This window comes from Seriola dumerili, unplaced genomic scaffold (genome assembly GCF_002260705.1).
Source record: "Seriola dumerili isolate Sdu_G_001 unplaced genomic scaffold, Sdu_1.0 BDQW01000291.1, whole genome shotgun sequence".
Classification (NCBI taxonomy): domain Eukaryota; kingdom Metazoa; phylum Chordata; class Actinopteri; order Carangiformes; family Carangidae; genus Seriola; species Seriola dumerili.
The window spans coordinates 2,601,752-2,617,456 of record NW_019174546.1 but is presented as its reverse complement, the minus strand read 5'-3'; the positions used below and the strand labels follow the sequence as shown (position 1 = coordinate 2,617,456).

The 15,705-nt window shown below is 41.4% G+C and overlaps 1 protein-coding gene across 7 annotated transcripts in view; it reads right to left on the bottom strand.

Annotated features, from left to right (window-relative positions):
* LOC111230992 (receptor-type tyrosine-protein phosphatase F) overlaps positions 1-15,705 on the bottom strand; it is a 184,594-nt gene that overhangs the window by 55,716 nt on the left and 113,173 nt on the right. For 5 of the 7 annotated variants that reach the window (XM_022757914.1, XM_022757913.1, XM_022757918.1 and 2 more), the window contains exons 11-14: positions 12,881-13,186; positions 11,854-12,047; positions 6,017-6,043; positions 2,754-2,871 (exon numbers count right to left, since the gene is read on the bottom strand). In XM_022757914.1, coding sequence (XP_022613635.1) covers positions 2,754-2,871; positions 6,017-6,043; positions 11,854-12,047; positions 12,881-13,186 — 645 coding nt within the window. The remainder of the gene's footprint in view (positions 1-2,753; positions 2,872-6,016; positions 6,044-11,853; positions 12,048-12,880; positions 13,187-15,705) is intronic. The other 2 variants (XM_022757917.1, XM_022757920.1) reach the window with 1 other exon arrangement.

Here is a 15,705-nt window from a genome sequence, read left to right as displayed (position 1 = left end):
ACCGGCCCAAAGACACCAGTTGGGTTTCTCTGTTTGAACTAACATATTATAAGAAGTATGTTCAACAAGGACTTTGTTATAAAATGCAAATGACTTTAGCTGAAACTGACTGTGCAACAGAAACTGACTGGTTGAACTCTGATTGTACCCTTATTCCAAACACAGCATCTATTCAACTTGACGTGAGTGTACAGCATGTTCCCTGGATCGGAGAGTGGATAGAAACACACTTGTCCTGGGTGAAACATAATTGCACCAGGCCTCTAATCTCAACTAGACCTCAGGATAGGAGTTGTGATAGACCACTTCCTCCAGTTCTCGTTCATCCTATAACTAATGTTCATCGCTGTCTCAACTTTAAAGCGGAGCACGGATTTTTCTTAGGTACAGCTGACTGTTCGGATAATATGATCAATCTCTATGGTGAGACGAGGGATTTACCACTTCCAGAGCAGGTTTATTTGGTTTGCGGCAATCTGGTTTATGGCTGTGTTCCCAGGATAGGAACTTCTCATAGGAAGCCCCTTACAGGCACATGTTATTTGGCATATCTTGTTCCTTTGATCTGATGTGCTGCTGCAGAAGAACTCGCCCCTTATCATGTACGACACCAACGCGCTATTTCCTTAGGTTCCAGAATTTTGAGTATTTTTATGCCATCTTATGGTGTATATATAACTCAACAGGAAGTGGCCGTACTCTTGTCTGTTTTAGAAAGGCACATGAATAGAACTACAGTAGCACTCACAGCCATGCAGGGAGAATTAGATGACATTAGACACATGGTGTTACAAAATAGAATGGCATTAGACTTGGTTTTGGCCTCACAAGGTGGTGTGTGTAAGGTTGTTGGTACAGAATGCTGCACTTATATTGCAGATGCTTCCTCTGCGGTCCATGATGTGATAACAGACACCGAACAAGGTATTAGGGAACTCCATGAGGATAACCACTGGAATCCCTTTGGAGGGATGCAGGCTTTAACAGGATCTTGGGGGTCTTCCCTCATCTCGGGGCTAGCATGGGTAATCGGGATAATCATTTTCATTGTGTTCATAGTTTTTTTGTTTGTGACCATTACCAAAGTGTGTGTTAAGAAAACTGTAACCACATTGGTAACAACAAAGTCTCAGGGCCAACCTGATTTGTACCCTCTCCCAGACTGGGTTCCCCCGTATTTTGAGGACAGTGACAGTGATGACACTTCTGAAACAGGCATCTAAGGTTTTATTATATTGAATGGTGAACAGAGGGTTTCATCTATGAAGAGTTTATGAAGTGATGTATCGAATCTTCGTGAATTTGCATCGCTGATGTTTTACTCTTTACATATTATGCTACAAAAAGAAAAGAAGGTTAAATTCTGTACTTCAATTGTCAAAATGAGAAAAGGGGGGATTGTAATGCGAAAAAACTGTTTTCCTCCACTTCATCTAACGTTTTCTTTTAATCGGACTGGATGTTCTCTGTGAACAAACCGTATGAACTGATCTCCGCAAATAATGTACACTTAATGATTAAGCAAGATAAACATACTTTGTACCCTGGATGAAAGTTGAACTGTCTACTTAAACAGGTGTATTTGATAGTCACTGTATAAAAGAGCTAAGTTAGAGATTGGAGGGTGTCCAGACTCTTGATACCGTTGTGGTTGAGAGAGGATGCACCCTATTTGGCCAAATAGTAATGTGTTGATCTTTGCCTCTGCTTATAATCATTGTGTTGATTGCTGGTTGTTCGTTCTAATTTGACATAGTGTTCGGTAATAAATCTTTGAATCTCGATAGACTCATTGTTGTCTGCTTTCCTCACCTTAGAGCAAAATTGCCTCTACAGTAATCAGCACAGTGCCAAAAATGCCGAAGAAGAAACGAGCTGCAATTTTCCTCAAGGAATTTCCTTCTAAGAGTGTCTGTTAATTCCCTACAGAAGAAGTGTGTCATGCCACAGTGCCCTGATATTTCGTGGCTGTTTAAACAGGTGAATATCGTTTCTTTTGCATCCAAGCACATCCAGTTTTTTAAAAAAGGTTTCCAAAATTTAAGTTACATCCCAATCAGCAATGTAACGCAAGTTCGGGAGGAGGAGAATCACGAGGGCAGGTGACACAGTGCCGACATCAATTGATTCTTACAGGCAGTTAACTAATAATTCACGTGGGAGTGTATTAACGCAAAGCAGACATTTACATGATTTTAACATCACTCTTTATTCATCTTCCCCAAAGACATTTTAAACTACAAATCCTCCTGATTTGTAGCTACAATTTGTGTGTAAAGTAAATCAGAATTTTGGAAGAATGAAAAAAGCATAAGTAAGAACGCCAAATAATCAAATCAGCTGGAAAAATAATAAAAGTATTACAGTGAATTTGTAAATGTGACACAAAGGCAACAAAGGTTTGTTGTAGAGAAGCCTATTTTGATTCTTGATTGATCTGTTGATTATTTTTTTCAGTTAATCATTTGATTTGGTTACGGCATTGTGAAAAATGTGCAAGGTGAAGTCTCTTAAATTGTTATAGTTTATTATTGTCTTTTTGGAAATTACTCCGGATTAACTAGAACTTCTAAAATATGTTGCTTGTAAAATAAAAGGTGTTTGCTTCAGCCATCTGAAGGCACAGGACACCCTGATGAGGGAGACAGAGGTTATCAGTTTAAAGCCTGAAGGATATTACCACAGTATTCACTGTAAACGGATAGCAAATATCCTATGTTTCCCTTGATAACCCTGATAAAACCGACTCTGACCTGCTCCAGTCGTGGTGATGACTTTAGCTTTGCTACGAGCTCCATCTCCCTTGGTGGTGTATGCTGCTACAGTGACAGAGTATGTGGTCTCAGACTGCAGTCCACCAATGATGGCCTCCTGCAAAATGGAGAAATCACGAGGTCAGAGGTTAAAACAAATCAATGAGCAGAGTGGGACCGCCTCGGAGGCAAACAAGCCCCACCCATAAAAAAAAAAAAAAAAAAAAAAAAAAAACCAAAGCAAAAACAAAAACCCCTCTCACACAAGCTCCTAGCCCCTGAAAAAAACCACACAACACCAAAAGAAACCATAACAAGATTAAACCCCTTTCTCCATCCACTTGTAGTTTCTTGATCAATTTGCCTATAAACAGGAAACAAAATATTTTAAGCACTGAACAGATAAAAGATTTGAAGGCACACAAACAGGAGCAGGAACTTTTCTTTGTCTAGAAAAACTCCTGCACCCAATCATAAGGTACACACTGAACCCATTAACCAACAAACCAACCAAATGAACCAGAACATCACCAGTGTGTCAGTGTTCATGTCTGCTGCATGGATAAGCTTGAGATTATACTCAGAGGATTTTAGGATCATCGCTACACTGCAGTAAGTGTAAAAGCCAAAACAACACAGTTGTGACTGTGGGACATGTTGTTAAAACTCTTTGAAATAAATCTAAAAGATAAATAAACATTACAGATATTACACAATTATTTTTTTTTAAATTATGGAGTTAGATTCTTGGTATTTGCTGTCCTCTGGAATCCCATGTTAATTAAGTTGAATGTTCAAAAGGTCTTTACACAAGAACACAGACACACTAAAGTGGTTGAACAAATCAGTAACTCAACAGTCAGGAACAAACAGTCAGAAAAACAGCAAACAACTGAGGTAACACACTGTTATTGGTAACCTGCTGCAGTGCTGGCACTCACTTCACCAGACTGCATCAGTCTGAATAAAAAAACACACCCACACACTCTGGAATTAAACACTCTCAGAGCTGGAATAAAGCACATATGTAAACAGACATACAAACACAGACATACGTGAATGCACATACTCACCGATGTATATAAACACACACATTGAGTATGCATGCACACACAAACACACCATAAATATACACATGTGCACACACACTACGTTACACGCAGACATGAGCACACACTTGATACAAAGAACAAATTAATGCCTGGGGCTTGAGCACACATACTGGAGCTGTCTGCTTCTGACTGGGGCCACTGAGAGGACGAATACGCCGATGCCTACAAGCCTTCCTGTCGGAACTCCCTGCAAACTTCTCACACGCTTGGGATGTTATACGGCTTTTCCCTAATGCTGTTTCTCCAACTAATGAAGTTTTAATTTCGTAACCATAGAAGAACATTTAACTGTCTATATAAGCCAGCTCTGTTTGACAATGCTTTTTACTGCCCCTCTCTTTAAGGGACATTTGGTGCTCCCATACTAGCTTTTAAGAGAGACGGGGAGGAAAATGCTAAATTACTGTATCATAAAACCATTTTAACTTTATAGAGGAAGTCTCATTACTTTAATCATACAAAATGGCTTTAACAGTCTCAGCAGTGGCAGCCGCAGAGATCTTTTTTCCCCCTATTCTGGCAAGGTCGAATTGGGTCTCGTAGCACTTTTGAAACTCAGCAGAAGATAGAAAAAGCAAGGCTTCAAAGTTTCCTTCAGAGCAAATGCTTAGAGCAGCACCAAAGGGCATTACAGAGATTATCAAGTCAACTAGTTATAGAAATGGATTCTTCTCTGCAAGCCTCCCTACACCACTATCCACACTAGGATAGAAAATGCCTGGGGGAAAATGGGCAGCATTGTTAAAACAAACACACTCGCTTTAGATAATTTTTTATTGTTTAAGCACAACATTTAATGTTCTCTGTGTGTTGTTTGATTTTAAAATGCCATTATTATCTGAAAAATTTAAAATTGATTTCAAAATTTTACTCTCTGTGAACAGGCCATGGGTCAACAAGACATGCTAATGTTTTTTCTGTTGACATCTGCCTGTAGCCAGTCACACCACATTAGTTACCTGGCACACAGGCTGCTATTGCCTAAACATGGCTGCTAAAGAAATAATAAAGACGTGTGAACAGATGTCTTCCTCTGACAGCGTCTAGCTCTGCGTCTGTCAGGTGTTAATCAGCACGTTAAGAGGAGAGGGAGAGGAGGCAAGCCTGATTCATGCCATGTGGGTGTAGCTAGAGGAATCTGGCCATGTGTGCTGTGCAACCAGATTTCCTTTTAACTGAGAGTTATCAAATGAAGACTGAATGATCTGTGCACATCCTGCTGGCTCATTTAAAGAGGAGGAAAAAAACAGTTATATGAAAAAACTGATTTTTTTAAAAAAAACTATCATCCGTCAACGTTTACAGGTGGTCACTGGTTTGATTAAGAAGGGAAACAAGTGCCGAAAATAGCTTAAATGTTATAAATCTTTTTTAAATAATTAATTTGCCCTTGCTGGCATGCTGAAAACAGTGTTTGTTATTCTAGCAGGTTTCTATTGAATTTCTGACTGGGAACAGTAAGTGACTCTGCATTTATGCTAGTGCAATATGACGTCTGGGAGGTAATAAGCCGTAACAAAGGGCTATGTGACAGCCCTGAAACAGTGAGCTGCCATCCAGGCAAATGAAAGGAACATGAAAGGCTGGTGGCAATCTTGGAGATGTGCGGAACTGATAAAACGCACAGCTCCTCCCCTCAGATAGACATGTCATCTGGAACAGTAGGGGAGACAGCAGGTTAGGCGAGCCTGATTAATGTCAGCACCACACTGGGATAATGCCACACAGCCTTTGACTGCACTGTATGCTCAGTGATGGGGGAAAGCTCTGCATGCTCGCTATAGTAAGTGCCTCAGATCAGAGTTAATGCCCAGCTGTTACTACAAGTTTGTCTTACGGTACAATGTTGAAATATTAGACTTGTATGCAATCATCAGTGAAAAGTGGTTATACTAGATCTTAGAGAACATCACACACACATAAATATCAAAACCAGGAATCATTAGGACAAACATCTCTTGCTGTGGTTATGATGGGGTTATGATCTGCCATGAGGATCATGAGGATTCACACCGAGAGGCTTGCACAGAAATAAATACACGCACACAACTCATAATCCACACACACAAGCATACACAGCACCCCTAAACTGCAGAGGGGAGAAGGCCTGCCCTGCAAGACAACCCAGCAGCACACATGAGGGTTACTCACATGCTCGGTGGACTCCTCAATATTCCACTGATGGGAGAGAAGACACAGGACACAGGGCGGGGAGAGAAATGAGTCAGAGACAACACAACAGGCAAGGAAAAAAAGCGCTTGTCTTTTTTTCGCTCAAAGACAGATGAATGTAGGTGTCAACAGAGTCGTGCAGTAAAAAAAAAAAAAAACACAGGGAGAGAGTGTGATGGAAGAGGTGTAGTAAAAGGGAAAAAAGAAATGAAGACAAGTTGAATGGCATAAAACAAACTGTGTAACTAAGTTGAGCAATTGTTGTGAAATTCATTATTGTTTATGATGCACTGCCTTGTTTCTCATTTGCCTGTGTATCCAATAAAAACCTCTCACTTTCTTAATCGCAAAATACATCTATTCAGCAGGATAACTATCTCACTGTGGACATAAACCAAATGTAGAATCCCTCAAGTATTTCCCTCTTCCCTTACAGAAGTGGAGGGAGGGCCCTTTTATTCATTATATTTCAATATGTTTTCAAAATGTTCTCTTGCTCGCTGTGCTTGGCCAAGTGATTCCTGGGGGAAGTGAAAGCCCATTCTGTGCCGCAGGGCTCCATTGGTGCCGAGCGTGAAATCCTATTACCAGTGCCGCTATGCTAGCCCTGTGACATCAAACCCCATCGATGCAGAACGCAACTGCTGGCGTTTACCAGCAACTCGTTCCACAGTTCAGCTACTGCAGAGGAGTTCACTGATGGGTGGCCTAGCTGTCAAGGGGCAGGAGAGATGACAATGGTGACACTGATGAGAGACAAAGAGGAGAAGAGAGAAGGGATGCATGGTTTGAGGAGGGTGAGAGGAGGAAGAATCTTGGGTGAGGATGATGATGGAAAACATTTCTATTTGATTATCAGGGTGCGTAACTATTGTTACAGCTGATGGTGGATGGGGTAACACTAAGAGGGAGGGGATTGGCAAAAGATAACGCTGGAACATGAGGGGGTTACAAGAGGAAGTGAAATAAATTGTAAGGTCAGAAATTGTATTTAACCATCAAATTGTAGTCAAAGTGTTGGTTCATCCAAATTACAAAGCAACCTTACTCTGACCTCCGACCTGAATCTAGTGGTAGCTCTAGTGATCTCTGAATGGTCTGTTGCCACTCAATGGAGGTAAATGAAATTTAGTTGGTTTTGCTCACAGTATGAAAACATTAAGTAGCAATATGTCTAATCACTTTGTGAAGTTTAGTTAAAGTGCAGAGCTGACAACTCAGCAAAAACATTAGGGGTCATCAGTCCTATACCACGTGTCTTACCACCTGTTATAAAGACATTTCATTCAATTGAAAGGTTTGTTTTTGAGAATTACTGAAAAATCACCTGCCCAACACGATGCTGTTGAAGCAGAAACACCGCAGCTGCACCTTATTTATACAGTCTTTGAGCTACACAAAGCACACACAGCTATGCAAGTGATGTAGCTATGCTAACTAGGGTCCGACACTGATAGGAGCACCAACCGCAGATGAGACACGACGGATCTATGCCTTTTTTTAGCGCCTTTACTCATGTTTTAAAAAAAACTGCGTATATACATACATTTTGGTGTAAAAAGGGTATCATTTAACATTTGAATTTAGCAATGTACAATATCACTACAACCTAAATTTAAAGTAAGCAAAGTTTCCTTTACATTGATTTTTATGTTTTCCTCTCAAAAAAAGTATACAGTTACAATATAATTACTACAAATGTATTGTGTTTAATGCTATGTCGGCCATAAGTACTGGAATTAAATTTAATTTAGAAATTGAAATTACAATTCACGATTCAATATTGGTAAAAAATAAAATCACATTTACATATTTTTCTCAAATCATTCCGACTTATAGTAGATATCACAAATGCTTTAAAACCACAGCTATTGTACATACACAGCTAATCACCACTAGAAGTAATTATAACAATAATAATATAAAGGTTTATATAGCACTCATCAAAAAGATTACAAATGCTTCATAAGGATAAAACAGTAGTTTTAAGCGAGGGGATATGCTTTTTTTGTAATATGAATGAAGAACATGACATTTGTAAAGCAGACACATGCCCTTTAAGACAAAACATTATGCCAGGGATTCCTGCTCGTCCATCTTTGCCTTCTTCTCCAGACTTTCACAAACATAAGGAATGAGCCTCACACACTGTTGATCCATTGTGCACTGGAGAGACGGTGTTCATCATCCTCCATTGACTGATGGCATACAAAAAGACAAAGACCCAGCTTCTCCGCCCTACTCCCTGTGGATGGGTCTTTATCACCAACTGGCTAACTGAAGCATGAGCTAGGCCTCTGTATGGTCCCAGTTGTGACTGGTTGAGACACATGGTGCATCAAAACTTGCTGCCTAATGCTCTCCCTGACGTAGCGGGGCACTGAAGAGTACCATTTAAGAACAGCTGCTACTTAACTCCATGAATAACAGTTTGCAACGTGCCTAATTGCTTAATTTGTTTACCGTCGTCTCCACTCACTATGTCAACAGAGCAACTAACACATTAAGGTTCGCAAGAGTTCCTATCTCATCTTGGGCTTAATCCCTTTCTATCGCAACTTCTTTTGCTTTCTGCTTCAATCCATGGGAGAATTATAAATTATCCCCCATTTATATTTCGAATGCCAACGCAAGCTGAAAACACATCATTGCTGATAAGCGTCGTTTGTGGAAACGGAGCGGTATAATTTGCAGGCGGGTGAATGCAAATGTGATGACATGGGCTGAGATGTGAGGCTATAAAAATGGGAACGAGGGGGGAACGAGTGATGTGGAAGAGAAGGAGCTGTCATGATTGATGGAGTGAAGCGGTCTGAGGTGCTTCTTTTCTCTTTTTTTTTGATTCCCATTCAACTCCAATCTGAGGCACTGAAGGCCACAGAGGCAGTGAAGCATCGCCTCACTTGCTTGCACACACACACACACACACACACACACACACACACACACATACAACACAAAAACGCATGAGCGGTCAAATAAAATGAACCTGGAAAAGTAGTGCTGAATAAAGGCAAACTTGTGCAGGAAGGCAAGAGTGTGCAGAAAATGTATAGAAGCCCAGACTGTGGCTAATGACTTCAAACTCAATCATGCCATTTTCTAGCAGATTGTATTGATGCTTATATGAAAATCACGAGCCTAGAGGTTGCTGCGAGTGCATAGTGATGGAGCAGGCTATGTGGTGTGGAGTAGCCCACTCAGGTTCAGGCCACTTTCCCGACCGAAATATGGCGGGAAAGGGGTCGATAACATCCCACTGTTAACATGGCCTCTGGTTTAAATTTAGCAGGGAAATGAGGGCGCTGTGTGGGCTTCTGCTTGAAAAGAAAAGAGGCGCTTAAACCGCCCACGCACAGGCAAGCTCTCCTAGCTCTCCCCCCGGCGTTTCAGCTAACCCTGAGAGAGGGTGAATAGGAGAGAAGTAGCCAGAAACAGAGAGACAAAGAGAGGGGGAGAGGTGATCGCGAATTTGACAGGATCTGCAATCATCTTAGATTTATGAGTGAAGTCTAACGTGAGGTCGTGGTATGACGCGGGTGCTGTAAAAACCTGGATTTTTTTCTTTTCCTCTTGGCATGCTTAGTCTGCATCCAATTCAGGTGAAAGGGTGGATATGGAACTGATTTCACAACACATTAGGCAAATTCTTGAGAGAAACACTAAGGGATGTGCCAAGATAGAAGAAAATTGTTTTTTTTCATCATCAATTACAGGTGTGCCTTTGAGGGATTTGCATGAGTCTGGGATGAGTCACGAACTCTTCTCAGCCAGCTGGAACGCCTACTACAAGGTTGATCTAAACATTGAGCATGTTTGCTCATGTTATCTGTGTTGTTTTTTCCACTTGCTGTTAGGGTACGTGAATGGAAAAACATGCAAGAAAGTAGGGATTGTTCTAAAAACCGGTTCGGCAAATGTTAACAAGGGAGCGTCGGCTGACTGTGTGGTCTTTAATAGCATCTGGGCAGGTCCGTGCAGGTTAGCCTCCCAGTGTCTCATAGAAAACAATTTGAGGTGATTCCATCAAGGGTGAAAAACCTGCACGCAAGCCTCTGGTAATTGCTCAAGTGGCTTCCCGGGCAGGAAGTATACAAAGGGAGGGCATGAGAGAAAGGGAAGGGAGTTGGAGGGAAGGAGAAAATGAAAAACATAGGAGGAGGGAGGAGAAATTCAGGTTTTTTGCCAGGGAGGGGACGGCGAGTTTGAGAGGTGCCCTGGACACCAAACTGGAACATGAGAGCTGTCCTGAGTGCCAAATTGCAGTGTGTCTTTGTGTTTATTGTGTGAACCTGGCACAAATGAGACATGGCGGGGAGTATTGTTTGCACAACAAGTAGGGTCATGTTCAGTTCAGTTTTCATAACACAAAACAAAGTCACGCTGAACATGTCAACATGAAGAAAACAGGAAGACAAGCAGCCACCATGTTTTTCTCCTCGTCCAGACCAAACGATGCCCTGGCTGTCAAGCACTCTTGTACACAGTCAGATACCAACAACAGCAACAGCTGGCAGAAACTACTGCTGTAAAACAAAGGTGTTGGACTGTGTTTCAGAGTTGAAGGCAGACTCTTTGGCCAGGTGTAGAGACACAGCCAAGTAGCAGTCAAAGCCTCTGTTATACAGTTATTCAGGGCTGTCAGGCCAGAATTAACTTAATATTAATTTTATGTTTAAAAATTGCCATCAAGTCCCATGTGAGATGGGCCACTTGGGTGGCTTGACAACCGAAGAAATTATTCATTATGTATTTATCACTGAATGCCCTGTGACACAACTGGGATCCACAAGCTGCTACTTAGCATCACTTGGGATGTACCACATTTGACACATCATATCAAGGTGACTTTGACAGTGATTCCTCTTCTGTAATGATAAGACTTAAGACGGCAGAGTGTTTGCCAGAGCAAATGAGGGTTAATAGCTCCACTCAAGGACACAGAAGTGTGCAATGCCTGAGAACTAAACCAGCAACCAGCTGGTCTCCCTAAATGCCGCTGCTCAGCATTTATCAGAAAACACTGCTCAGAGACACATGCAAGGCTGCTCAGATTTTTTTTTTTGTGGTGTTCCTGCGGCCAGGGAGCGCTTACTTGTTCAAATTCAATGTTTTTGTTGGAGGCCATCAAGGGTGCGAGTGAATGCGTGTTCGTGCAAATGTTACTCCTGGCAAACAATCAGAAGGAGGCTCTTAAGCTGGTCTCTCCTCTCCCAAAGAGCGGGAAAAAAGTGAGAGTGGGGTTTTTGGTTTTAAGATATTCATGAATCTCTGAATCCCTCTTAAGGATTACAATCTCTCATCCATCTCACTGTGTCGCAAAGCTTTGGGCGATTCCGAGCAGCCTGCATTAATGTGTAAAGGGCGGCGTCAAGAAAATAACTCTGATTTATAAACATGGTAACAAGGCAGTGCATATGTATTACTGCTAAAACCGCAAAGAGAGGTGCATTGATTCCGTTAAGCCCCATCCTGATGTAACACATATAAAATATTTAATAGTTATTACTGTAGAATTAGAATGGATCTTGTTATGACAGCTAATCCAAAGCTGTGGGAGCAGGGTACCAATTTAGAGTTGAATGTCACATGTGGAGAAAGATGAAAAAAAAGAGAGGGTGGGAGCTCTGCAGTCGACAGAAAGAAAATTCCATGTGTGTCACCCAGTATGAGGGAAATGAAGTGTGAACTCAGAGAATGGAAGAGAATAGGGGAGCGGTGGAGAATGAAAATAATGGGAAATGATGATAAAACAGCTATAGACAGTGAAAGTGAGACAGAGAAAAGACTGGACGGAAAAAGACATCATCCAGTACCTGGGCCTCTGGCAAAGCAACGTCCATGATGTTAGGCTGGCCTCGAGGTTCGCCATTGTCAAGCCGAGAGAAGATGACTTGGTATCCTCGGATTTGGCCGTGCTGCTTCCCCGGCAGGGGGGGCTTCCAGGTGACCCGGATGGCTGTGGAGTTTATGGCCTCAACCTCCAGCTTCCTTGGGGGTGCTCCTGGCACTGAAAACCAGAAACAAAGGGGGAGAGAGGGAGGGAAGGCAGAATGCAAGAGTAAGACAGACATTGAGAGAGGGAGGGCGGAAAGAGTAAAATTATGCTGAGCTAGCGTTTTGCCTCAGTTCACTGTGTTTTGTGATGAGGAACCAAAAACTATCAAAATAATGACTCCTGAGTTTTTTATTGACTTGGGTGCTCTGTAGAAGCAAGTTATACTAGAATTGGTCATGAATCAAAGTCATCTCTATTCAATTCAGACCTTCTGTGATGACTGTGTCCCCAAAACACCCTATACGGGACAGCATGTGGTCTAACCATGTCTGTAATGCCCTTAATTCCGGTATGAAATTAGCTGTGTTGCAGCAAACTTCAAACACATTAATTATAGACGACTCTCTCTGAGGAGCAGCCGCTCTCTATCACACTGCAAACTAAACGAGGAACGAGTGAGAAAAAGAGGGGAGAACGATAGAACGGAGAGGGAGAGTTCTGCTCCACTTCTTTTCTGCAGAACAGAAGAAAGAAAAACAAGAAGACATTTAAACAGTGAAAGCAGAGCAAAGTGGTGCAGAGCTGGGGCCCAGGGGTGAGAGGACTTAACCCGGCAGAGATGCAGAGTGTTAAAGCTGTAGAGAACAAGGCTTGAAAGAGGAAAAAAGAGAAGGTGACCCCTCTCCCACCACTACTCCCTCATTAACTCATAATTGATCAACAGGACAAAGAGAGATGTGCAGTAGAAGCTGTGGAGAGTGAAGAAAAATAGTGACAAGCAGCCCCAAGCAACAGAGATATAAAGAGTCTGGGAGCACTCTTCTTCAGGCGAGGTGTCTACCTACCATCCTCTCTGGTTTTCATCCTCACTGGGGCACTCTCAGGGCCCGGGCCCACGTCAGTGTGTGCCCTCACCCACACCTGATACTCAGTCCACTTCTCCAGGCCCTCCAGCACGTAGCTGGTGGCGTCTGCGCCGATGCCCGTCACCTCATGCTGCTCTGTGTCCTCTCCAGCCAGGGCCTGGTAGCTGACTGTGTAGCGCACAATGGCGCCATGGCGGCTAGCGGCAGGCGGTGCCACCCAACTCACCTTGAGGCTGGTGGAGCTCAGGCTGACCAGATGTACCTCTTGAGGGGGAGCAGACGGGGCTGCAAGGGGGACGGGGGTGGGGGTGGGAGCAAAACCACACGAAGGAGGGGCACGGATCAAGCAAACAGAAAACAAACTAAAACACAAAGAAAAATAAGGCAAAACTGTGGAAGCTTTTTGTACAGTAGGCAACATAAAAAAATCTAAATGTAATATTCAAAATGTCAATGTAATGTTTTAGAGTTTACCACCTATAGTATGTATGCAGGATTAGGCTACACATGAAGACTGATTTCCCTATTGAGCTGATTTTTGTATGATGTACTTTTCTATTGCACTGCATAGGTATTTTTTAATAAAAGCCAGAACAGGGACAGACATTACAATGAAGCTTGGAAAATAAAAGCTGTGGAAAGTGGCTTCAGTCTGATTTTCTATGTTTATGTATTATCCCTTTAAATAAACAAAGCTGGGTTTAACATACATGTACATGGATGTACTGCAAAAAGCCTTATGTAACTATATATTTTTTTAAAGATACTGATTCTATCTGAAGTACATGCCATCAAGATCCAGCTAATCTATTTCATGTTTTAGATATACATATATATATATATCCTCTACCTTTACTATGAAAGTCTCTTTGTGAGTTGCTTTGTGAGCTGGTAAGACTCACAAATCATTTGCACACATACTGCAGGTTATAAATGTAATAATATTAGATTGCAAGTTTGAATATGACATTTCATTTTTATGCTGAGTACAAAAAGGTTCCATGCTAAACAGGATGCTGCCTCTGGACTGAGAGAATGGCTGCAAAAACACATTACCAGGCTACTGTTGAAGCTGTGTTTGGCACTGCATTTATGCGAGAGGCCATGAAACGACAGGGTGAGGTGAACGAAATATAAAATGTGCCAAAATTTTACAAGGCAATGTTTTTTATAAAGGCGTAATTTGTCCCTAATTGCCCTCTCGGCTGCCTCTCACAGTATGCAGAAGGAGCAATAAACTGGCTATAGATGTGCCAGTGTGTGAACAAGTGCTTGACAGTGTTAACTGCTCTGGGCTTCATAACAGTATTTGTCAGACCCTGGTCAGAGCTGCAGCTGAGATGCACTGGACTATCACCAAGGCTATACATAAAGCTACTGTTTCAAAATCAATAACAGTATTGAGATTTCCAGCCACTATCAACATCTGGATTGTAGCCACTGCTACGGAAAACCATATTATTATCATTATCAGATGGGACAAATTTCTAACATGTTGTCATTAACTAAACTGAATGGCAAGAACTGGACCAGCAATGTTGCAGCCTTACGGGTTTGGTCTTAAAACTACTGGCCCAACACGGCATCAACGTGAATTTTTATTTAAAGTCTAGGCATAATATCGACATGCCACACTCAGTTATAGTCTGTCCACCTCACCCTGCTACGTTTTATAATCACTAACTCTAAAGGCATGTCCCAGCACATGTAGAAACACAGATAACTCCTCTACATAGTAATCTCTAGCTACACCTCCAGTATGGATTAATAAGATTACCACAATAAATAAGATTAGATTATTTACAACGGCTGCAGCATAAAATGTATGTCAACTCTTAAGTCCAGAGGTAAAAACAGAAAACCAATAAATAATTTTAAAATGGAGAACAAGAAATACACTGAAAACAAACTCAATAGCATTCATAAATTTCATGCATCTAACTTAATCACAAACTTATTCAACTCTTAAACAAAAAAAGGGCTCTTCAAAAGAGAATAAAATGAGAAACCAAGGGGAAAACAAAATCAAGGCAAGGTGTTCTCGCAAAGCATGCCCATGAAATTTCTTTTTTAATAAGCAGAGCAATGAACAGTGAGCTCAAATGTGAATCCAATAAACTAATGCCAGAACAAGAAACTCCACCTTTTTCAAAAACATTAGGGCTTAACAAAAGAGAAGTGAGTCTCATCAGGTGGTCCCTGATGCACAAGAGACTGGACAGAAAACTACAAAGACCTGACAACACCACATGTAATAAAAAAAGGTGACAGACTGAATCAAAACAATGCTGATAATTTGCAGAATAGATTGTGAAATTGAGGTCCTGATGAAAAATATGCTAGATCAAAGTCAAATTGGATGTGGGGAGGACAACACCACAGGAAATTCATACACCTCGGAGGCAAAAATGAACGAGACAAATAGCGGGCTCAAAATAGAGATAAAATTATCAATGAGGAAGATGAAATACCTCCATCTGCCTCTACTTCTTTCTAATGTAACAGGCCAACACACAATTCTTTAACTATATACTGTATATTGAAAATATGTTCACACGTAATTTAAGAAGTATGGATGGGAAATTGGCATTTATTGTGTTTCTCAACCATGGTAATTCAAATATGAACCTTACTGCTGTCTGGTGTAATGGTGTACACAAAACACCAGAAGTATAGTATAGTATAGTAGTTGTCCAACGTTTTCTTGTGTATTGCTCTAAAAGACCTGCCAATCATTTTGGAGTGATAGATTTCTATTGGAGATAACTTTTTGTTTAAAATCTGATTATGAATTGTTACCTCTA